Source organism: Heptranchias perlo, chromosome 38, assembly GCF_035084215.1.
Source record: "Heptranchias perlo isolate sHepPer1 chromosome 38, sHepPer1.hap1, whole genome shotgun sequence".
Taxonomy (NCBI): Eukaryota; Metazoa; Chordata; class Chondrichthyes; order Hexanchiformes; family Hexanchidae; genus Heptranchias; species Heptranchias perlo.
Genome location: NC_090362.1, coordinates 3,524,972 through 3,548,653, shown reverse-complemented (window position 1 = coordinate 3,548,653; position 23,682 = coordinate 3,524,972). Strand labels below are relative to the sequence as shown.

Here is a 23,682-nt window from a genome sequence, read left to right as displayed (position 1 = left end):
GGGTGGAGCGCAGAGAGGAAAATATGACAGGGAGGTTTGAATAATAATCTCTAGCTTTGCTTAAAAGGTGTAAGGTAGAAACTAGCTGAAATGAGGGCTAAGGATACTTAAACAAATTATAATGGTGACCGATCCCGCCTGATGTTACTTCCATTGACAATCAGGCGGGCTCTGTAAGGGGCGTATGATCCTCCGCGTTAAATCTTCCTTTCTGCGCTCCATGCAAGCAATGCTTAATGTCTGGGAGGGCAAGATGAAAATCTGCCTCATGACCAGCAGAAGAGGGATTATTGTAGTTGCTGCTTCTGAGCAGAATGTTTTATTTCTGAAGCTCCCTTCCTTTTGGAGTTTTGTTTTAGTTCATCCTATTTTCCTGTTTCAGATTGTTCTCAGCGAGGAAGATCTAACTGTTCTGATGAAGGTCCTTGAGCAAAACCTTGGTGAAGGCAGCAAAGAACCAAGTGCGGCAAAAGCACTTCAGGATGAAGGAAAAAGTAATGGCTGTAATTAAACATTTGGTTAAAAAATGTTGTTATTTCTGCTAAATCACATTTATGTTTGAAATCCTAAAGCATTGCAATCCAAGTGAAAACCAGTGACGTACAAAAAACTTAATTGCTCCACATCTATTTTTGCCATAGTTGAATTTTAAGTGCTGTGCATTCTTCTGAGAAGAGAACAGTTGTCTTTTTTGATTGTTTCCTGATGACACGGCCCTTTTTCTTTTCCTTATGCTCTGGTACCACAATTATGTGCAAAAGCTGATTACTTTTGACCGAAGTTAAAACATCCGCATTAAGGAATGACATTGCTGCAAGAGATGTGGCTTAATTGCCTAATGCTTACGCAGAACTAGTGTTGTGTAAGAGTCTAAAATCTTGAAGTTTTGTAACCTGTTTAATTGAACATTTTAACAAAATATATACCTGCTTGTAATTTGAGTGAGAGTCAGGTTGATTCCCACCCTTTCATTTCACTAATCTGTTCAGTTTTGTCTCGTCTGCACAGTTTACCAATCCCCTGTTTTTCTGAAGCAGGGTAGCAAAACACATTACGTTACCAGAAATGAAACTAATGTAGAATTATCGTGGTTCATGAGCTGTAATCTTTATTTTCTTGTAGAAATTATGGACCAAAAACATAAACAATGTTTCTATTTGTGCCTACTTTTCTTTTTGAAAAAGAGGCTGTTTAATTGAATAATAATCCCCAGCCTTGCTTAAAAGGTGCAAGGTAGAAACTAGTTGAAATCAGGACCAAGGATATTTAAACAAACAAATTATATACTTCAAATATAAATTGCTCTGAGGATCTATCACCAGTTCTTTGTAAGCAAATACATAAAGAAGAGTAACTTTGCTGTATCAATTTAATAAAATGTAATTTTTCAATATTGCTGTAAAGTTTAATTTTGCTAATAGCTTGCGTATTAATGAATAAGCAGAAAAACTCAAAGATCCCAAAGAGGCAGCTAAATCTGGGAAAACTGTGGCAAGTGAGAGCTCAACAGCAGATCAACTATTGGAAATAATAAAAGGAGGAGTGCCAAATGATGTTGTCAATGTTCAGCTGAACTTTGAAATCAAAGAGGTGAGTAGTAGTATTTCCATTAGAAATTTAAATAAGCTTTCGTGGAGCGCACAATGGACGCAGATGGGGGGGAGGAGACAGAGAGCATAGTATAAAATTAAAAAGTCCAATTGGTTGTTGAAACCAGATGAGTGGGGAATACCATGTCCAGCATTTTTGTGTCAATCTCTGTTATTTTGAGCCTTTAGCAGTTGAGAGTACGAGCACTGAAAAGCTTTAATGGTCACGTTGCAGAGGATTAATTTTGCAACCTTTGTATGTCATAGCTAGTCTTATGCAATAGCGTGATGTAGTGTAGGTGGTTGTGCAAAATTAAATGAAGCTACATCCTGGATTTGGAAGTGCTATACAGTTTGGTCACATTTGTAGATGATGCGATGTTGCAGTGAGAAATGTGGGGGGAACAAGTGCTAAGAGTCAACAAGAAGTATCTCGGCAAAATTTGCAATGGCCAAAACGATGGCAGAAGAAATTCAATGTAGATCAGTGCAAGTGACTACATGCTGGAAGAGTGGGAGATACTTGATCAATGTTATTATCAGCCTTGGCTCTGTGGTAGCACTCTCGCCTCTGAGTAAGAAGATTGTGTGTTCAAGACCCAATCGAGAGACTTGAACATAATCTAAGCTGACATTCGGAGATGCTCTCTTTCAAATGAGATATTAAACAGAGGCCCTATCTGCCGTCTCAGGTAGTTGTGAAAGATACCATGGCGCCATTCGAAGAAGAACAAGGGAGTTCTCCCCGGTGTCCTGGCCAACATTTATCCCTCAACCAACATCACTTTTTAAAAAAAAAACAGATTATATGGTCATTTATCTCATTGCTTTTTGTGGGACCTTGCTGTGTGCAAATTGGCTGCCGTGTTTCCCTGCGTTAAAACGCTGGCTGCACTTAAAAGAAATAATTAATTGGCTACGAAATGCTTTGGGACATCGAGGTCATGAAAGGTGCTATATAAATGCAATTGCTTTCTTCTAGTTAGAGGCACATGCACTCACCAATTTGCACATAGCAAGATTCCAAAAATAGCAGTGAGTTGAATGAGCAGTCAATCTGTTTGATGGATAAATGTTGGCCAGGATATCCGGAGAACTAACTGCTTTTCTTGAAGTGCCGAGAGGTTGTTTGTTTACATCCATCCAAACGGGCAAACATGGCCTTGGTTCAGTGACTCATCCGAAGGATGGCGCTTCCAACAATGCCGCACTCTGCCACTGCTGCATTGAAGTATCAGCCTAGATTCTGTGCTGGGATGGGAATTGCCATGGTGGCCAAAAGCTGGTTGAAATTTTTTTCTGATGAGCCAATTGATACATGGTGTCATGTGGACTCAGTTTAGCATGGACCAATCAGCAACATTAGAGGCTCACCTACAATCATACATTGGCCCAGAATTTGTTGTCAAAATAATGGTGAGGCTAACGGTGAACACCGTTACTTATGCCCAATTTTTACAGCAACTTCAGGCGAGGGCAGATGCGCGGTTAAACGTGGAGATCCAAAAGTTGCTGTCCGAGATGCGCCACTCTGCCATTAGCTCCGCGAAAACGGCACCTCGCCGACTGACTCCCCATTCGAATACATTGAGTGGCATGCAGTTGCTGTATTTGCTCGGTAGATATGAACTAAACTCGCCACAGAAATTTAGGGCTTGTCCATTTCAGTCTAAGTACCCTTGAATAAAGGAGACTATGATGGTATGAGAGCGGAATTGATTAAAGTGGACTGGGAAAATAGATTAAAGGGTAAGACGGTACATGAGCAGTGGTGTTCATTTAGGGAGTTATTTTACAACTTTCAAAATAAATATATTCCACTGAGGAAAAAAGGGTGTAAAAGAAATGACAGCCACCCGTGGCTAAGTAAAGAAATCAAGGATAGTATCTGACTAAAAACAAGGACATATAAGGTAGCCAAACTTAGTGGGAGGATAGAAGATTGGGAATTCTTCAAAAGACAGCAAAAAGTAACTAAAGGATTGATTAAGAAAGGGAAGTTAGATTATGAAAAGAAATTAGCAAAAAATATAAAAACAGATAGCAAGAGTTTCTATAGTTATATAAAAAGAAAAAGGGTGGCTAAGGCAAACGTAGGTCCCTTAGAGGATGAGACCGGGAAATTAATGGTGGGAAACATGGAGATGGCAAAAATGCTGAACAAATATTTTGTTTCAGTCTTTACAGTAGAGGACACTAAGAATATCCCAACACTGGACAAACAGGGGACTCTACGGGGGGAGGAGCTAAATACGATTAAAATCACTCAGGAGATGGTACTCAGTAAAATAATGGGACTCAAAGCGGATAAATCCCCTGGACCTGATGGCTTCCATCCTAGGGTCTTGAGGGAAGTGGCAGTAGGGATTGTGGATGCTTTGGTGATAGTTTTCCAAAATTCCCTGGACTCAGGAGAGGTCCCGGCAGATTGGAAAACTGCTAATGTAACACCGTTATTTAAAAAGGGTAGTAGGCAGAAGGCTGGAAATTATAGGCCAGTTAGCTTAACATCTGTGGTGGGTAAAATTTTGGAGTCTATTATTAAGGAGACAGTAACGGAACATTTAGATAAGCATAATTTAATAGGACAAAGTCAGCATGGCTTTATGAAGGGGAAGTCATGTCTGACAAATTTGCTTGAGTTCTTTGAGGATATAACGTACAGGGTGGATAAAGGGGAACCAGTGGACATAGTGTATTTCGACTTCCAGAAGGCATTCGACAAGGTGCCACATAAAAGATTATTACTTAAGATAAAAAATCACGGGATTGGGGGTAACATTCTGGCATGGGTGGAGGATTGGTTATCGAACAGGAAGCAGAGAGTTGGGATAAATGGTTCATTTTCGGACTGGCAACCAGTAACCAGTGGTGTTCCGCAGGGGTCGGTGCTGGGTCCCCAACTCTTTACAATCTATATTAACGATTTGGAGGAGGGGACCGAGTGCAACATATCAAAATTTGCAGATGATACAAAGATGGGAGGGAAAGTAGAGAGTGAGGAGGACATAAAAAACCTGCAGGGGGATATAGACAAGCTGGGTGAGTGGGCGGAGATTTGGCAGATGCAATATAATATTGGAAAATGTGAGGTTATGCACTTTGGCAGGAAAAATCAGAGAGCAAGTTATTTTCTTAATGGCGAGAGACTGGAAAGTACTGCAGTACAAAGGGATCTGGGGTCCTCGTGCAAGAAAATCAAAAAGTTGGTATGCAGGTGCAGCAGGTGATCAAGAAAGCCAACGGAATGTTGGCTTTTATTGCTAGGGGGATAGAATATAAAAACAGGGAGGTATTGCTGCAGTTATATAGGGTATTGGTGAGACCGCACCTGGAATACTGCATACAGTTTTGGTCTCCATACTTAAGAAAAGACATACTTGCTCTCGAGGCAGTACAAAGAAGGTTCACTCGGTTAATCCCGGGGATGAGGGGGCGGACATATGAGGAGAGGTTGAGTAGATTGGGACTCTACTCATTGGAGTTCAGAAGAATGAGAGGCGATCTTATTGAAACATATAAGATTGTGAAGGGGCTTGATCGGGTGGATGCGGTAAGGATGTTCCCAAAGATGGGTGAAACTAGAACTAGGGGGCATAATCTTAGAATAAGGGGCTGCTCTTTCAAAACTGAGATGAGGAGAAACTTCTTCACTCAGAGGGTGGTAGGTCTGTGGAATTTGCTGCCCCAGGAAGCTGTGGAAGCTACATCATTAGATAAATTTAAAACAGAAATAGACAGTTTTCTAGAAGTAAAGGGAATTAGGGGTTATGGGGAGCGGGCAGGAAATTGGACATGAAGCTGAGTTCGGATCGGTCTATGCCCTGTGGGTGGCGGAGAGGGCCCAGGGGCTGTGTGGCCGGGTCCTGCTCCTACTTCTTGTGTTCTTTAGATTTGTGGTTGGGATCAGATCAGCCATGATCTTATTGAATGGCGGAGCAGGCTCGAGGGGCCGATTGGCCTACTCCTGCTCCAATTTCTTATTAAAATTTTTAAAAACTTTTTTTCTCTTTTTCTCCCTCTTAATCCAGTCTTTATTTCTCTTTCTGTATCAGATCTGAATTCACCCATTCTAACTTACACTTCCTTCAATCCGTGCGCTATTAATTGCATAATCCTTCGATCTGATTGGTTAAGGAGATACCCAGTTGCTTGCCCTGTTCACACAGATCTCAGATGCCCTGTAGAGGGTGCTGCACTGTTTCCATCTCTCACTTGCAGCACAAAATATGGAGATTAAACGGGCAAGGGACAAGTCTGACAAATGGCGGGCAACTCGGTCGTTGACTGGTTACAGCAAATTCTGGGCCAATATTGGAGAACTGGGTAGAAGATTTTTGTTTTATTTGTATAGATTTGTATAATTTGTCATTCCTACTGTTAAAACTAATTCAGTATTGTAATATTGCCATCACCTGGCTTATCTCATACCTGTTGATCAGAGCAGCACTTGCATTGATTGGTCACATCCACAGTTTCATCCTGCAGTGGAAAAGTGGGACAAAAGGAGAAATATTGAGGCCAGTGGCCTTTTAAAAGCAAATATTGATCAAATACTATATTAAATATATGTGACACCACATCATTATGTTAAGGAAGGTAATTAAAATCAAAATACTGTTGAGACTAGTAAACGTGTTCGATTGTGATTTCAGGTCGTAGTAGAACTAACGAAGCAAGTTCACAAGCAGAAGAACTCCTTTCTTGTGTTTCATGTGGTGCAGTTGGGAACTGAAACCAAAGTAAGAAACTATGATTTGAGTGCAACAGCCTACTTGAAGAAAATCGGTTTGAACTGCTGTGAATTTACAGGTGGGACAAATAAGTTATAAGATCATTTTAAAAAAAACAAAAGAGCAGAGGTTGAGAACAGGTCACTGGACCAATTGAAGTTCATCCATTTAGTGCCCTAACTCGCCCGACTTCGCGATCAGCTATATTTTGAGCACCTAGCGTGTTTTATGTTTCTCTTACCCAGTTGGGCATATTATTCCAAACATGTATCAGTCTTAGAATAAGGAAATTCCTCCTGATACTGACATTCCTGTTCTCTGGCTTACTTGCAAGTAATCTGGCTTTACCAAAAGTATATGTTTTAATATTTTATATAATTAAAAGGAGTTCCCTTTTTTCCCCCCTCACAGCAGCACTTGATATTCTCTAATTCTTTCCTCTAAGCTCTTTGGTTCAGTCTTTTTGCTCTCCTCTGTATCCTCTCCAATGCCTGCATAACATTTTGTGGTGCACTGTGCACAACACAGTACTGTATGTGGTCTGAGCAGTTCATTGGCGCACTGTGGCTGCAGTGTATCTCATCTACAAGATGCACTGCAGCAACTCGCCAAGGCTTCTTCAACAGCAACTCCCAAGCCTGCGACCTCTACCACCTAGAGGGACAAGGGCAGCAGGCACATGGGAACACCACCACCTGCACGTTGCCCTCCAAGACACACACCATCCTGACTTGGAAATATATTGCTGTTCCTTCATCGTCGCTGGGTCAAAGTCTTGGAACTCCCTACTGAACAGCACTGGGAGAACCTTCACCACTTGGACTGCAGCAGTGCAAGAAGGCGGCTCACCACCACCTTCTCAAGGGCAATTAGGGTTGGGCCATAAGAGATAGGAGCAGGAGTAGACCATTTGGCCCTTCGAGCCTGCTCCGCCATTTAATGAGATCATGGCTGATCTGATTTTTACCTCAACTCCACTTTCCTGCCTTTTCCCCATATCCTTTGACTCCCTTGCTGATCAAAAATTTGTCTAACTCAGCCTTGAATGTATTCAATGACTCAGCCTCCACAGCCTTTTGTGGTAAAGAATTCTGAAGATTCACAACAGTCTGGGAGAAGAAATTCCTCCTAATTTCTGTTTTAAACAGGTGACCCCTTATTCCTCCATGAGGGGTAACATCTTCTCAGCATGTACCCTATTGAGTCCCCTCAGAATCTTGTATGTTTAAATAAGATCTCAATAAATGCTGGCCTTGCCAGTGACGCCCACATCCCATGAATGAATAAAAAAAAATTGTAAAGACTTGGTATTACATAGAATTTTTACTGAGACAGTCCATTAGGTCCAACAGGTCTATGCCAGTGTTTATGCTCCACATGAGCCTCTTCCCATCTTACTTCATCAAACTCTATCAACATGTCCTTCTATTCCTTTCTCCCTTGTGTGTTTATCTAGCTTCCCCTTAAATGCATCTATACTAATCGCCTTAACCAGTTCCACATTCTCACCACTCTGAGTAAAGAAGCTGCTACTGAATACCTTATTGGATTGATTAGTGACTATCTATTATCTTGGTAAACTCGTATTCTACTCTTCTGGCCACGCATTCCAGCATTTTATTCGCTTTTTAACTTTGTCACCAAATCGCCCATGTATTGAATGTGAAAGTTTATTATTACTGCCAGTTGTTCTCTGCCTCCCTATACTCATTCAGCTCCATTCCTAGAATCAACTTAGATCATTATTAAATAATGTTTTAAAAAGTCTCTTTATTATAAATATTTAATTGGTTTGTTGAACTATATTCTGTATGAAGAGCTGTGTGCTGCCGGAACATTCCGGAAAAGAAACCCTAATTGAGTTATTTGGCAGCACTTTTTTGGAAGCTTTTGTTACTGGTGCGTGTGACCCGTTACAGCATTCTTTATTTAATGGAAATCATCTCTACATGTGCGACATTTTTTATTCTTTTATAAATAAATAATTTCACAATTTAAAAAAAAACCTGTCACTTAAGTCAGGGGGCACATGCAGCTTTCTATCTCTATCAGTAATTTCTAAGAGTACTCTGGAGCTCAGAGATGTTACCCATGCATAGAATAAACCAAATCTCCAGCAACGGTGAGTCTGAAATTAATTCAGGCATTAGCATGACTTAATTTTATACTAGTGATTTCTGCTTTGTGATGAAATGTCTTTCTTACAGCTTGGGCTCACTCTTGATCATTATTTTGTGCCCAATGCAACTAGTCCACTTCCATGGAATTAATCCCTGGCTCCCGAAGAAAGAAACCATGACCTTGTGCACAAAGTAATCTGATTGTTCACCCAGGGCAGGCCATGAACACATTTATTGTTCTGGGTAGCTTATATTTCTTGGATCACTTCAGAAAACATAATATGAGCCATTCCAGATATTTTTCATTGTAGGATAAACCATGAAATAGAATTGCATTATTTGCAGCAGCAGTGTAGGCCAGATATTTGAAACAGTCCAATGCAGGAGCCTGAACCCAGTTCATGGTAGGTTGAACAGACCTACCATATTTTTGTGGCACTTGGAATGCAGTGGTTCTGATGACACAAACCTGCAAACAAATAAAATATAGTTCTCAAGATTTAGATGGATACACCCCACAGAGCTGCTGTCTGACCCACTGCTTCTAATCAGACAAAACTGATCTGGCGCATGACATGGGTGTATATCAAAATATCAACAATCCTGACCTGCAAAACAGCACGACCATGTTGGTTCTTGGTGATTGTTGCACACTGTGGGGATGATTTTAAACCCCAAGTTCGGGTGGGTTGGGGGCGGGTGGGAGTTGAAAATAGTTGTTTTTTTGGGTCGCAACCACAAAATTTTCGAACTTTGCATTCCCAGTGGGAAGCCTGGAAATAATGCCGGGTTTAAAATCACCCTGTGTGTGTTTGAGCTAAGTCTCATATCCCATTTGCACCTTTAACTCAGTTAACCCTCTCTGAATTAGGACAAGAGCAGCCTGCTTAATCATATTACAGTTGGCAAGATTTGCATACTTTGTTGCTATCACAGTGTCCGTAGACATCTCGCTCTTAAGCTAATATTTTGGCTTTTAAATGAATGTGTTTGAGTGTGATGTTTTAAGACTAGTTGAACTTAAGGGTTGTGGTGAAGAAAAAAATAAACTGTGGACAAAATATTGCTTTTTTTTGGTGCTAGTTTGATGGCCTATTATTTTACGCTTTCTAAAAAGAAATTTGGAATCTTTTAAAAAAAAAATTAGCTCCTGTATTATTTTTGACCATTTCATATATATGAACTTTATTGGGTTTTTTCTCATTGACTTCTGTTCCCGTGTTTTGCTGAAAGGATATTTATAGTTATAAAATGTGACCTATTGAAATCTAGCCTGATGTCACTTGTGCATTGCTCCCTACTTTTTTGTTTTGTTGCAGATTCAAATAACAAACCGCTTAATTTGATCAGTTCTTCAGACAAACCTGGAGCCGATCTTCTCAAAGTGCAATATATTAAGGTAGGGTTTTATACCAGGTAACGCTTCATAAAAATGGCAGCTAAATACAACAAAAACTTGCTTTTTAGGCCAGCTCTAGCCTACCTTAATATTACTATGATCACTCAGTCCCACTTTTACCAATTACTGAATGAGCCCAACTAATACTAGTGGCTAATCAGTTATGAAATCTGTCAGAAAGGTGCACAGGAAGTAGGTGGGAGGTAACAATTAGCCACTCATTGAATCGTCCTTATTGGAAATAAAATTCACCAGTTCATGAGAAGAAATGTGCAAAGTCTGACACAGTGCTTTAGTATGTTTTGCACTGTAGAATGGCAGGATAGAATTGTGCCTGTGATTTCCTTCATGCATTTTACAATCTGTCATTGTTAAGGAGACACCAAGTGGAGGTAGGACATCCTCACAGGGGAGGAAGGAAAATGGTGGAGCTGGGGACCCTGTACAGTTTTAATATGCCACCTACTGGCTTGATCAGAGACACCATTGACAAAGTTCTAGGAACATGCCATCTGCACATCATCTTATGACATGGTTAATTGGTGAATGAAGGAAGGTGCCGACTATTTAATAATGAAATATAATAGTTTAGAATGATTATTGCCTTTACTTAACTTTCTAAACATCGGAATAAATTGATATATTTAAATTCTTGATAGAAAATTGTAGTTGAGCACTAAATGGAGACCTCTTTTATTAAAAAGTGGTGGTATGCTTGTATTTATGCTAAATCTTAGATTACTAGTTTCTTTAGTGTAGCAACCTCTATCTGGATGTTTATGCAGTTTGGCCTGACATTTTGTGTGCTTCTAGAATGATTTTTCAATTTATAAACTTTATGTACCTCTTTAGAAGAGGGAATATGGAGATTTTCTGAACATTGCAAGTTAAGAATCCACTGCAAAAAATAATCCCTGTGTCTGGCCTGAGCAAGATCAGTTTGTTTGTAAATCTCCGGAACTAGAAAACCATCTGCTTCTCGGCACACTACCATGACACAGCACATTGACCTCCACTTACATCACTACCTTATTTTGAATAAGAGCAGAAACTTGATTACCTCACTGGAATGTAATATACTTGCTTTAATCTGATGGGACATTGGATATTGAGTTCAAGTTTAGTCTCATACCCTAACTGAAGGATTAACTGGGTTGTTTTCAACTCATTTACTAATGTAATCCTTGTGGCACAAGTTGCATTGAAAGAATAAATGCCTCATGACTGAACTGAAATATTCTGAATCAGACTTTTTTTTCTGATTCAGAAAATCAGGCCTTCAGTTGTTTTAAGTCTACTGTAAAAACCATACCCGTTTCCTATATTGGGTAGAAAATGAAAGCTTCTACCTTTTCTGCTCTATATAAGTAAGCACAACTCTCAGGTATTGCTGATGATTGAACTGGTTATTTGAAACAGGCTTTAGGCCACCATACCACACAACAATCTTCACCCACAAATGTTGTTTAAAGTATATCCAAATCGTTGTATCAAATATTAAACATTGTCATAATTCAGGATCATTCTTTTTAAATAATTATTTATAAATTGTTAGACAAAACACCTGTCATTTTGAACCAGAAAGGGTAGCTTGGAATTTGTAGACACCCATCCAAGGAAAGCAAGATCAGATGCAAATGGATAGCAGTGCATCAATATGGCTTCAGAACTAGTTTGAGAGCCTCATTATATCCTTTTGTCACTTTCTACAGCCAGAATATTTTTACAAAAGGTATAAATGGACTGGAATGAAATAGGCTCGCAATGTCTTTATATTCCATTTGTTTTTAACCTGATGTGATTTGAGTGTAATATCCATGACTTTTTGTTCACAGGCAGACCGAAATGGACCACATTTCAAAAGTACTTATGATAGTACGGAGCAAAAGATGACCGTACGTAATGTACAGCATTTTATATTAAAAATATATTAAATTCAAAACTGTTTATTCCTCTTCCTCTCAACCAGGCTCTTCCCAAATTTCACTTGCACCTCTTCAAGCTGCACATATTTCCAACACTTCATTCTGGTTTCTTCTCTGGATGAGTACGTGAGCTTGTTCATTATGTAGCACAACTGGTTAATGGAGATGCTCAGTCACAGAGAACCTTTACTATTTGTTTTATGTACTAACAGAAAGTTGCTAGGTTATAGAAATGGTTTATAGTGAATTTGCTGTTTTACAGGCAAACTTCACAGATGGTACGGCATCAATTGTAGTGCTAAGTTATATTCGCACAAGGTCTTCGTACTTAATTCAAGGTTGATATGTGTTTTGAACTTTCCTCATCCTTTTTAACTGTGTACGACGACCCCTGTCATAGTTAGTGTTTTTAGTGACCGCTGAAGTATAGCTAGAATGATTGCAGAAAATTGGCACTGGGATATCATGGCAAAAGTAGAGCTCTTTTGCGGTCTGAGTAATCCAGAGTGCTACCCTCCCTCACTCACGCTCCCTCATTCAGGAGTGACTTTGTTTGACCAATAGTAGAGCGGTATTTTCAATGACATATCAGAATTTTCATCTGACTGTGGTTATTTCTTGTTCATTCAGCACCCTCCACACACTCTGGGGATTAATCCAAGCCTGCATTGGTTGAGTATTTCTGCTGTTGCTGCTTTTCCTTCAGGAGATCAGTGTGTTGGTGTTCTGTTGGTTGACACCATCATGTAGTGCTGCTTGCCAGTCCATGCAGTTAGCCCATGAAGTTATTCCCCAGCCATTACACAGCTTGAGGTTTATTTAAGTGTGTCATTGTATCTTTTGCTGCTCACCCGCACTTGCTTTTCCTGTTCCAGCTAGCTGTAGCAGATCCTTAGGTATTCTGTAGTTTTCCACTGTGTCCTCACAACCCAGCTGTGCTCTATATCAGCATAAATGTAAGGAATCGTACAACACCAGGTTATAGACACCACTATAACCTGGTGTAAGATTCCTTACATTTGTCCACCCCAGTCCATCACCGGCATCTCCACATCATGGCTACTATATAAGCATGACCTCAACTCCCATGGTCGGAGGGCTTGAGGATCTTGTAGTTAGTAATTTTGACCTTCCACTTCCATGATGGTCCTCAGGTGCTGGAGGTGAAACTTGTCAAGCTGCTGATTGTGACAGTGGTAATGTAGCCAGAACTCTTGCCTATATGAATGATGATAACAGCTCTATAGATTTGTATTTTTTGTTCTGAGCTGAAACCTCTTGCAGCCTTTTGTCATCTTCAGACTTGATGACGCTAACACTGTTCTTGCTGGTGTTCAATCCTCTGCCCTCCATTAACTCCAACTTGTCCAAAACCCTCCTGCATAGAACCTGTCCTGCACAAAATCCTGTTCACCCATCGTCCCTGTCCTTGGTGATGTACACTTGCCCCCCATCTCCCATGCATTAAGTTCAAAATCCATGTCTTTGTCTACAAGTCCCTCCACGGTCTTGCCCCATTCTATCTCTGCAACCGTCTTCAGCCCTTTAACCCTTCCTGAATGCTTCTTTCCTCTGACTGAAATATCTCCTCCACCTTTTGCCCCACCATTGTTGGCAGAGCTTTCAATTGCCTTCAGCCTACTCTTTAGAACGCCCTTTCACCTCTCTCTCCACCTTTTTAAAACCTCTTCACTTGGCTGTTCGTTTAATTATTTACTACGGCTTCTATTTTAGTACCAGCTGCAATTTGGACAACATTCCCTCTAGCCCTATATTTGAATCATTGATGTACACAGTGAACCGAAGTGGTCCAGAACAGAACCCTATGGGACACCTCTACCCACTTCCAACCATTCTGAGGAACTGTCCTGAACTGCTACACTCTTCCCTCCCTTCCTTCTACCCAGTTTTTAATCCTGTTTGCTATCTGTCCCCAATTCCGTACCCCTTAATCATCTCTCATAGTCGCCACATACTCATTTAAAGCAAGGATATTTGAACTTAAACACTTTGGCTGGTACTGAACTCTTTTGACTCCTTACAAATTTGGATGTGTCTGTCCAGTTTCTTCTTGGAACCTTTTTCATTATTCTGTTTAGAATGATTTGCACAACCTTTTCCATCATTTTTTTTAAATTGGAGGTTCATTTGAAAGCATTTGCATTAACTAGATTGTGGACTTGAGTTTTTAGCCTACAAATAGAAGTGTTTTTTAACCAGTTACTGCACTGCACCCTGTCACTCTTGCACATAACATACATTTTCCAGGTTTCCACTACCAATTCTAAGGCTAAGTTTAAATATATTATGAGCATTTAATGTAAATTTGGGCAATTGACATTTCTTGCGTGCTACCTTGAGCTTATTTTTGCATATTTATGCTTAGAGGTTTCCTCTTAATTTCTCATCATATTTGTACTGCAGCGACGCTGTGTATCAAGTGGGGTAATCCAAGAAAATAATGAAACTTCTTGTTTTGATGTCAGATTGCCTTCTCTTCCCTTGACTTGCTCCTGCATTCACAAGCCTTACTTTCGACCATGAATTTTATGGCAGCTGTGTTCCCATCAAGCAAAGTCGATAAAGATGGTGAAGCAAAGACGAGCACAGAAGGCCATGAAAAGGAGACTTTGACAAAAGCAGGTAGGCTAGTAAGAAGTGGAAGTTAAATTGGTGCCTTGAATTAATGATGCATGTATGTTTTTAATAAACTTTTACTTTCCATCTTGCATAGTTGTTTCATATTTGCAGAAATAATCCATGAATTGTTTCGAGGAAGATTTCAGCTATTTGTCTTATATAATGAAATAGTAAATGTGTGTTTCATGTATGTTAGATTCTGCTGTGAACAGTGGAATCTTTCTCCCATAGTGGTTTGTAAGCAAAATTGTTGTTGTACTCAGTTCTGTTGCTGCTCAATTTTTTCCTATGTTAAGTATTTTTGGATGTACAGCATAAATAACATTTAGGATAATGTTTTGATGAGCATCTTATAAGGTAGCAACACATTTATAGCCCATTTGTAAACTATTCAAACTTGTACCCTTTGCTTTAAGTTGCTCTTTAAAACTTACTGCTTTGACCAAGCTTTTGGTCACCAGTCCTAATATCTCTGTGGCTCAGTGTCAAATTTTGTCTGATACCACTTCTATGAAGCCCTTGGGACATTTTACTACGTTAAAGACGCTATATAAATGCAAGTTGTTGTAATATGCCAGTGTTGTCAGGTTCACCAGACAGAAATTTGCAATGCAAGCAAGTTTATACATTGCCATTTGTAGCCATTGCCTTTGGTTGTGTTCTTTCAAATTATGGACTGAACCACTATTTTTCTATTCAGTATCTAGAGATGCAGCAGTTGATATATTTGACATGAAGTTTTCTGCTGAGCTGGGTGCATTGAACATATTTGTCTGTGATGAAAAGTTCAGCATTGCTGATATCAAAATACAAGGTAAACAAAACCAGGTCAAGCTCTAGATTCAAAGGCATACTTGTGTGTAAACTAAGATGATTTGTGGCATTTTCTGAGGTATGCAGTAATTATATTTGCAAGACTGTGCCATCCTGGTACCAGTAAAACAATACACGTCCTATTTGCTACACATCTAACTTCTGACCAGGTGAGTAGCCTAGTCAGGGATTTCTGGACTGCAGCATGATCAGGGCTTGGCATCCATCAAAAGCCACAACGTATACAAAATCCCCTTTTCCCTCCTCTTCCCAAAACCATCCTTTACACTCATAATCAGATGGAATAATCTGTTCATATCATTTCAAGACAGGGCAAACACAATAGAGATGACTATTCTCCCCCCAAATTCTTTTACACATTTTTTTTGCCATTAATGGACTCAGCGTGACCCTTCCTGGACATGGACAGTCACATCTCACAGTTTACTCTGGGCAGGCAAGAGGCTATAAATATATCTCAATTTCTTTGAGCTTGTAAAACAAGAAGGGAGCTTGGCTGTTCAAATATGAAGCTCCACTATTGGGTAATGAAGATCCAATGGATTGTGGCCTGTTGCTAACCAACCCTCTGCAGATTCTATATTTCTTCGGCCACTGAACACCAAGGGCCCCACGACACTCAACTAGGGGTGACCTGCACTTCCCTGAACACACCTCTGGGTCTGTCTGCACTTTCTGCGGCACAATAGGAAACCAACAGGACGTGAAATTTAAGATGAAGAGAAATATTTCAAATACAAGGCAGCATTTGACCGAGTGTGGCACCAAGGAGCCCTAGTAAAATTGAAGTCAATGGGAATCGGGGAAAACTCTCCAGTGGCTGGAGTCATACATAGCACAAAGGAAGATGGTAGTGGTTGTCGGAGGCCAATCATCTCAGCCCCAGGGCATGGCTGCAGGAGTTCCTCAGGGCAGTGTCCTAGGCCCAACCATCTTCAGCTGCTTCAAAAATGACATTCCCTCCATCATAAGGTCAGAAATGGGGATATTCGCTGATGATTGCACAGTGTTCAGTTCCATTTGCATCTCCTCAAATAATGAAGCAGTCCGAGCCCACATGCAGCAAGACCTGGACAACATCCAGGCTTGGGCTGATAAGTGGCAAGTAACATTCACGCCAGACAAGTGCCAGGCAATGACCATCTCCAACAAGAGAGAGTCTAACCATCTCCCCTTGACATTCAATGGCATTACCATCGCCGAATCTCCAGCCATCAACATCCTGGGGGTCACCATTGACCAGAAACTTAACTGGACCAGCCATATAAATACTGTGGCTACAAGAGCAGGTCAGAGGCTGGGTATTCTGTGGCGAGTGACTCACTTCCTGACTCCCCAAAGCCTTTCCGCCATCTACAAGGCACAAGTCAGGAGTGTGATGGAATACTCTCCACTTGCCTGGATGAGTGCAGCTCCAACAACACTCAAGAAGCTCAACACCATCCAGGACAAAGCAGCCTGCTTGATTGGCACCCCATTCACCACCCGAAACATTCACTCCCTTCACCACCGGCGCACTGTGGCTGCAGTGTGTACCATCCACAGGATGCACTGCAGCAACTTGCCAAGGCTTCTTCGACAGCACCTCCCAAATCCGCGACCTCTACCACCTAGAAGGACAAGAGCAGCAGGTACATCGGAACAACACCACCTGCATGTTCCCCTCCAAGTCACACACCATCCCGACTTGGAAATATTTCGCCGTTCATTCATCGTCGCTGGATCAAAATCCTGAAACTCCCTTCCTAACAGCACTGTGGGAGAACCTTCACCACACGGACTGCAGCGGTTCAAGAAGGCGGCTCACCACCACCTTCTCAAGGGCAATTGGGGATGAGCAATAAATGCCAGCCTCGCCAGCGACACCCACATCCCATGATTGAATTTTTAAAAAAAAGATTCACCAGTGACAAAAAACTGCTGTTCAATTTTTATAGTACGCTGAATATTCTAGTGGATTTTGAAATTGGTGTGACAGAGGTGCTTGATTGAACTGACTGAAGAGTAATTTGCCCTGAGCAAAATGGCAGACACTAGGAGTTGAAATTGAAGAAAACAAGGGAGGTAATTTGTGGACGTGTCATATAATCACCAGAGAATTATTGGACGCTGGTGAGATTCTGCAGGATTGGAAGCAAACAGATGTCTTTGTATTTTAAAGAGGAAATTAATTTGACCCAGGCCACTACAGGTCCATTAGCATATCGTCAGTTACAGAATAACACAAACCTTTCTAACGAGTAAACTGGAAGGGTACCTATATAGCTATAAATTAATAAGAAACAGTCTGATGGATTTGCTAGGGGAAGATCCTGCTTGACAAAATCCCTCTACTTAAGATGCTAAAGTCAAACTCGGCAGGGAAATTACTTGTAATGTGGCTGATTTGGACTTTTAGAAAGCTTTTGACAAGGTACTACATAAAAGACTTTTTTTTTAAAAAAGAGCGTAGAGCAGGATATGGAGTTGGTTACAAACAAGAAATGGAGTCCTCATGAGAGATGTAGTGCTAGACTAATGGGAGTGGAGTACCACAGGCTCAGTGCTTGACCACTGTTTCAAAATATATATAAATGGCTAATTTTGGAGGCTTGTTAAATTTTCACACCTTAAATTAAACTTAATGCTGATGTAATGAAATTTTAATATAATGACAAATAGTGGGTGCAAAAATGTTGAATGTGAACTTGCTGTGTTCATTCGATTCCATTTATTGTGAGTTCATGTCTTGCATATTGTATTTAAGCTTTAGTTAATGGGCTATAGACAAATAAGTTATTATTGCATAGAGCCTTTCCATTTAAGTAGTTGCGTTTTTTTAAACTAACTTGCATCACTCTTGAATTAATACTGTTGCCAGTAATATGGCTAGTTATCATAGTTCTAGAACCAGATTTGATGGTCAAATGGCCACTTTCTGTGAAGTAACATTCTATGATTCGATATCAAATCCATGATTATCTGATTGTCCTCCAACCAAACTTTCCAGGTATGGATGCATCTGTATCCATGCAGTCAAAGCAGACAGAAGTTTTTGCCCGACTCAAAGATATCATTGTTACAGATGTTGGCTCAAGGACTCTACATAAAAAGGTAAGCTGTTTGATATAGGTGGTGTTGACCGGAAGTCACCGGTTAACGGTTTTGGCTTAGTACACAGAGGAAGAGTCAATTCTCTCTTAATTCTCAATTCGCTTTATTAACGTTATTAGATCATGTACATACCGCTTATACGTCTAGTTAGATATAGGCATGTAGTTTACAGCAGGTTATACAGGTTTATACTCAAACTAGGATTTAAACGCACACCCACTAAGTTTCTCTGCTAACACTCCGAGTATTAGGCTTTAAACACACACCCACTAGGTTTCTCTGACAACACTCCCAGAGTGGTCACAGAATAGAAAGGATATTATATTACCCGGAAAGGAGAGACACTGCTGGCCAGGCAATTCTCTTCCTCACTCCCGACGTCGTCTCTACGTCCCGGACGTAGTCTTTACGTCCCTGACGTAAGGTTCCCACTTCCACGAGAGTTAGTCTCCAGAGTCTCCCTCACAGACAAACACACACCAACAAAAACACACTGACACACTCTCTCACTTGCTCACAAACAAACAAAGACACACACTGGGACCAAACCAGCAATTCTTCAGTTTTATTCCCCAAGTCTGTCTTTTCGAATGATGCTGTCTTCTCCGGTTGGCTCAAAGTTGCTGAAGTGATCGATGTCATCCCCTGATTGGCTCTTTTCCAAGAGCCCAGGTAGCATCACCTCCTTTATCCCTCTAAGAAGCGGAACGAATTCAAACCGGTTCTGGCCAGTTCAGACCAGTGACTGAACTCCAGGTCACCTCAGTTCAAAAGGTCAGTGTCTTTGTTAGCACTTCGAATTGACCTCAATAGGTTTCTGCAGCCTCTGGCCAACAGTGGCAATAATTATTCTGAGTGCATCAGGCATATCCCATAATATTATTCCATGCAGGCTAGGACATGACACCATGCAAGTTGCATGATGTTTATATAGTATGCCGAAATTAAATAGCCACTTTTCTTTGATCTATGCAATGGAACTCTCATTTAGATTGCTAACCAAATTTGTTATGCAGACTGTAACTTTAAATGAATACTCCTCGGCCAATGAGATGGCTCAATTAACATCTCTGAGCCACACAGCCCAGGGAATCCCAGGTTGCTGTGAGATGAAGGTGGTAGGTTACTGCCTTAAACTGCTGTGGATCTTGTGGTGAAGGTGAACAGTTTGATACAACTGAGTGGTTTGCTAGGGCAGTTAAGAGTCACTCACATTGGTATGGGACTGGAGTCTCAGGCTGGTAAGGGCGGCAGGTTTCCTTCCCTAAAGGACATTAGTGAACCAGTTGGGGGTTTTTATGACCATCTGACAGCTTCATGGTCAGTTTTACTGGTACCCGTTTTTTATTTCAAATTTTTTAACTGGATTTAAATTCCTAAACTGCCATGGTGAGATTTGAACTCACATTGGCTGGATTATTAGTACAGGCCTCTGGATTACTGGTCCAATAACATACCCACTACACCACCATATCCTGACATCTCCAAGGTAAATGGGATCAGAATCTATAATGTAAGTCCAACTGTGCATTTAAGATAAATTGTCTTAGCTTTGGAGAAGAAGGAACCGAGAATAGTTGTGCATAATTTTCCTTGCCGTGTCACATGCATAGAACAGTGATTTTGTCATGTAATGTATGTCAGAATGCCATTTTCTCAAGGTAGTTCCTTTTTCCAATGTGAATTATATTATGACTCAAAAACTTTTCCTGTGCAAATTTCATGGGTGATGTTGATCCCTTTAATAGGTTACACCCATGTACAGCATAACTGGTCGATATAGTGTAAATTACAGAACATAATACATCATCAGCCTTATTTTAGAACTTTGCCACTGCGATGTTGTCAGTCCATAACTGAACAAGGAGGGACACATTTCTGAATCTTGCACAGGATGCCTTTCAGATTTGCTACTCATACTGCAAGTTGCAAACCAAGGTTGGATTTTGAGACAAAGCTGCCATCAGACACTGAAGTGGCCATATCCATAATTCAATAGTTGTATAAGATCCATAGGGAATGGGTTATATTCTTACTTCTTTCAACCATTAAATAGTATGTACCAAGTGGGAAAGGATTTTGCATCTCCCTACATTGTATGATATTTTTTCTTGTAATTATGGTATTTAAATTTTAAATGTACTTACTTTTTTTGGTCTGTGCTATATGTTTGTTGCTTCATTCTAGTTTCATATGTTTAGTGGAAACATGGAAAAATGAGCTAATACGGTACTTATATTTTTAGGTTGTGTCCATTATTGGTGATGAAGTCTTCAGCTTCAAGATGATTTTGTGCTGTAATGCCACAGAGGGGGAGGCCTACCTTGATATGTCAAAAGTGGATGGGGAAGTGACCTTGCAAGTGGGCTGCATCCAGCTAGTGTACCTACACAGTTTCTTTATGTCACTGTTGGTAAGTATATTACTTCTACCTTCTGCACAATAAGTATTTTTGTGAGAACAACTACATGTATGTCAGTCATTCATAAATTAAAGATTATATATTTCATTAATTTGATGTTGAACAGTACAAGTGGCCCCCATTAATAGCAGAAAAGGTTACCAAGGGTCACATAAGAAATTTGTTTTTAAAACTACATTTTACATCATTTCATCTGTCAGTGGTGCCAAAATCCAGAACCCCAGTTCTGATGGCTTCTCTATCCCTAGTACTACTAAATGCAAGTACCTACCTCCAACATAATGCATGTTGCCTACCATCTTACTGTGCACGCTAGACTTTCAAAAAGTTGAGATAAAAATTAAATACATATGCAAAGGAACATGCAACAGTAATCAAGGCCACTGATACCCCGTTTACACAGAAAGATGGACAGAACTGCAAATTTCAATCCTGAAAGGAGCAGTAAAAATCCCAGAGTACTGTAATAAAAGTGCGGTTTGACTTAGAGTTGCTGTGAATTAGTAGCTTGATAATTACCTGGCATAAACACTGCTTATGAAACAGCTTATGCTCAACTTCATTGAGGAGTGCCACAGGAATTCCTATAATATGATAAATACATTTAGCCTGTACTTTTGTCGCACTTCCTTGGTCACACTCGACTATATACAAATTATTATTTTCTAGGCAAATTTCTGGCAACTGTTCCGAAGCAAATTTCTTCAGTTTAAATCAGCAACGTGTCAGAACTCTATCATGAGCACATAACTATAAATTCTTTCACCATTTGTTACTTCTTATTTTATGAAGTCACCCCAACTGCACCTTCATTCTCCTACACTAACTTGGGCTTAAACTTCATTTAGGACCAAGACACCAACCCTGCAAACTGTTCCCCTCTCCAGCCCTGGTCTCACTCCTTCCCCACATCCTACGGAAATCTTAAAATGTTTCTACTCCCAGCACACCGAACAATCGGATCTGCTATCCATTGCCACCAAGTCTATGCTTGATTATGGGGCTATTGAAAGAAATTCTATGTTCTTGTTTTTATTATAAGGAGAGCTTGGAAAAAAGAATTTATGAATGGTGTGTACCCGTCAAATTTTAAGAAGATACATTGCCAGATATTTCTTCAGCCACCTCCGCCACAAATCATTGGTTAGGCAACAGAGTACTCTGTGCAGTTTTGAGCACCCCATTAGAGAAAGGACATTAAAGCCATAGGAACGTTGAGTCTAGATTAATCAGGATGATCCCAGGGATGGGATTATATAATTATGCAGAGACCTGACATACAAGGACTATTTTCAGTGGAGCGGAGAAGGCTACGAAGAGAATAAAGGTTTTAAAAATTAAGATGTTTTGATAGGATAAATAGTGAGAGGCTTTTTCCTCTGTTTGGGGAGTTAGTGATGAGAGGTCATCAATTTAAAATTGCCTCTAAGGGAGTGAGGAGAGAGGTTAGAAGAAATTTCTTTACACAGAGGATTGTTGGAGCTGGAATGCTTTGCCAGAGGGAGTGGTTGAGGCAGAGACCATTGCATGTGTTTAAAGGAAAATGGAATAAATATTTGAGGAAAATATGGGGCTATGGAGAGAGCGGGACAGTGCTATCAATTTTGATTGCTTTAGCATAGAGCTGACACAGACATGACGGGCCATATGGCTGCCACCTGTGCCGTAAAATTCTATGATTCTCGGGTCCTGCCAGATTTACCATACCCTATGTCACTGTTGTCCATGATCAACTCTCAAACTGTGCAAGTCAAATACCCCTTGTTTCCTCTGTGGAAGATTTCACTGTCACTTGGATCTACATTTAAGAATCAAGCCGAGACCAGACATCACTTGCTTTACCAAAGCAATTGAGTTCGAGCAGCAGTCATCTCTAAATCTTGGGATATTAAATGCTTGATTGCATAAGCTACTGCAAGAACACGGTTATAGACTGAGTATTGTGTTCCTACCATTTTTTTACTTTTTTAACTGTTTATCTATAAACTGAGGGAGATTTTTTTGTGGCTTTTTAAAAAAAAATTACTAATTTTACTGTTATAGAAACAGAAAATGCTGGAAACACTCAGCAGTTCAAGTAGCATCTGTGGAGAGAGAAACAGAGTTTAACGTTTCAGGTCGATGACCCTTCATCAGAACTGGGAGAAGTTAGAGATTTAACAGTTTTTAAGCAAGTACAGAGCCAGGGGGAAGGGAGGAAAGAACAAAGGATAAGATCTGTGATAGGGTGGAGGGCAGGATTGATTAAATGACAAAAGGGATGATGGTGCAAGGCAAAAGGGGGTGGTAATGGGACAAGAAACAAAAGATGGGTCCAATGGAGGTGTAAATGGTTACAGCTGAATAGTGGTGGGTGGGGGGGGGGAAAGCATGGGAAATCTGGCAAGGAGTAGAAGAGCTTTCTCACTTTAATTTTCTAGTTTCTAATTTTACTGTTTGCTTTATGTTCAATAGAACTTTTTTGACAACTTCCAAGCAGCAAAGGAAGCGTTAAGTGCAGCCACAGCACAGGCTGCAGAAAAAGCAGCCTCCAGCGTGAAGGATTTTGCCCAGAAGAGTTTCCGACTAGCAATGGACATCAATTTGAAAGCCCCGGTTATTATCATCCCCGAGTCCTCCAGGTCCATGAATGCTGTGGTGGCAGATTTGGGTTTGATTACTGTGCAGAATCGATTCACTCTGATCCCTGGTGACCAGTGCACACTGCCACCAGTGGTGGACATCATGGAGGTTCAGCTAACACAGCTGAAGCTCTCAAGGTAAGATACATTTGGAATAATTGATTCTGTAGTTGTAATCTAACCTGCATGGGAAGTGGGTTCTATTCCTGCTTTGCTCTATTAGTTGTTTGTGTGGGGTACGGGGAGCAATACTTTCCATTGCCTTCGTACTGTTGGCATGAATTTTTTTTCCATTTTAGGCATGAA

The 23,682-nt window shown here is 40.4% G+C and overlaps 1 protein-coding gene across 2 annotated transcripts in view; it reads left to right on the top strand.

Moving 5' to 3' along the window:
* Nucleotides 1-23,682, top strand: part of vps13c (vacuolar protein sorting 13 homolog C) — a 294,638-nt gene that overhangs the window by 150,103 nt on the left and 120,853 nt on the right. The window contains exons 35-44 of one of the 2 annotated variants that reach the window (XM_067973304.1): nt 383-494; nt 1,445-1,590; nt 6,245-6,401; nt 9,762-9,841; nt 11,677-11,736; nt 14,253-14,409; nt 15,107-15,220; nt 18,230-18,333; nt 20,579-20,746; nt 23,210-23,514. In XM_067973304.1, the coding sequence (XP_067829405.1) occupies nt 383-494; nt 1,445-1,590; nt 6,245-6,401; nt 9,762-9,841; nt 11,677-11,736; nt 14,253-14,409; nt 15,107-15,220; nt 18,230-18,333; nt 20,579-20,746; nt 23,210-23,514 (1,403 nt within the window). Of the gene's footprint in view, nt 1-382; nt 495-1,441; nt 1,591-6,244; nt 6,402-9,761; nt 9,842-11,676; nt 11,737-14,252; nt 14,410-15,106; nt 15,221-18,229; nt 18,334-20,578; nt 20,747-23,209; nt 23,515-23,682 lie in introns of both variants that reach the window. The other variant, XM_067973303.1, reaches the window with a different exon arrangement.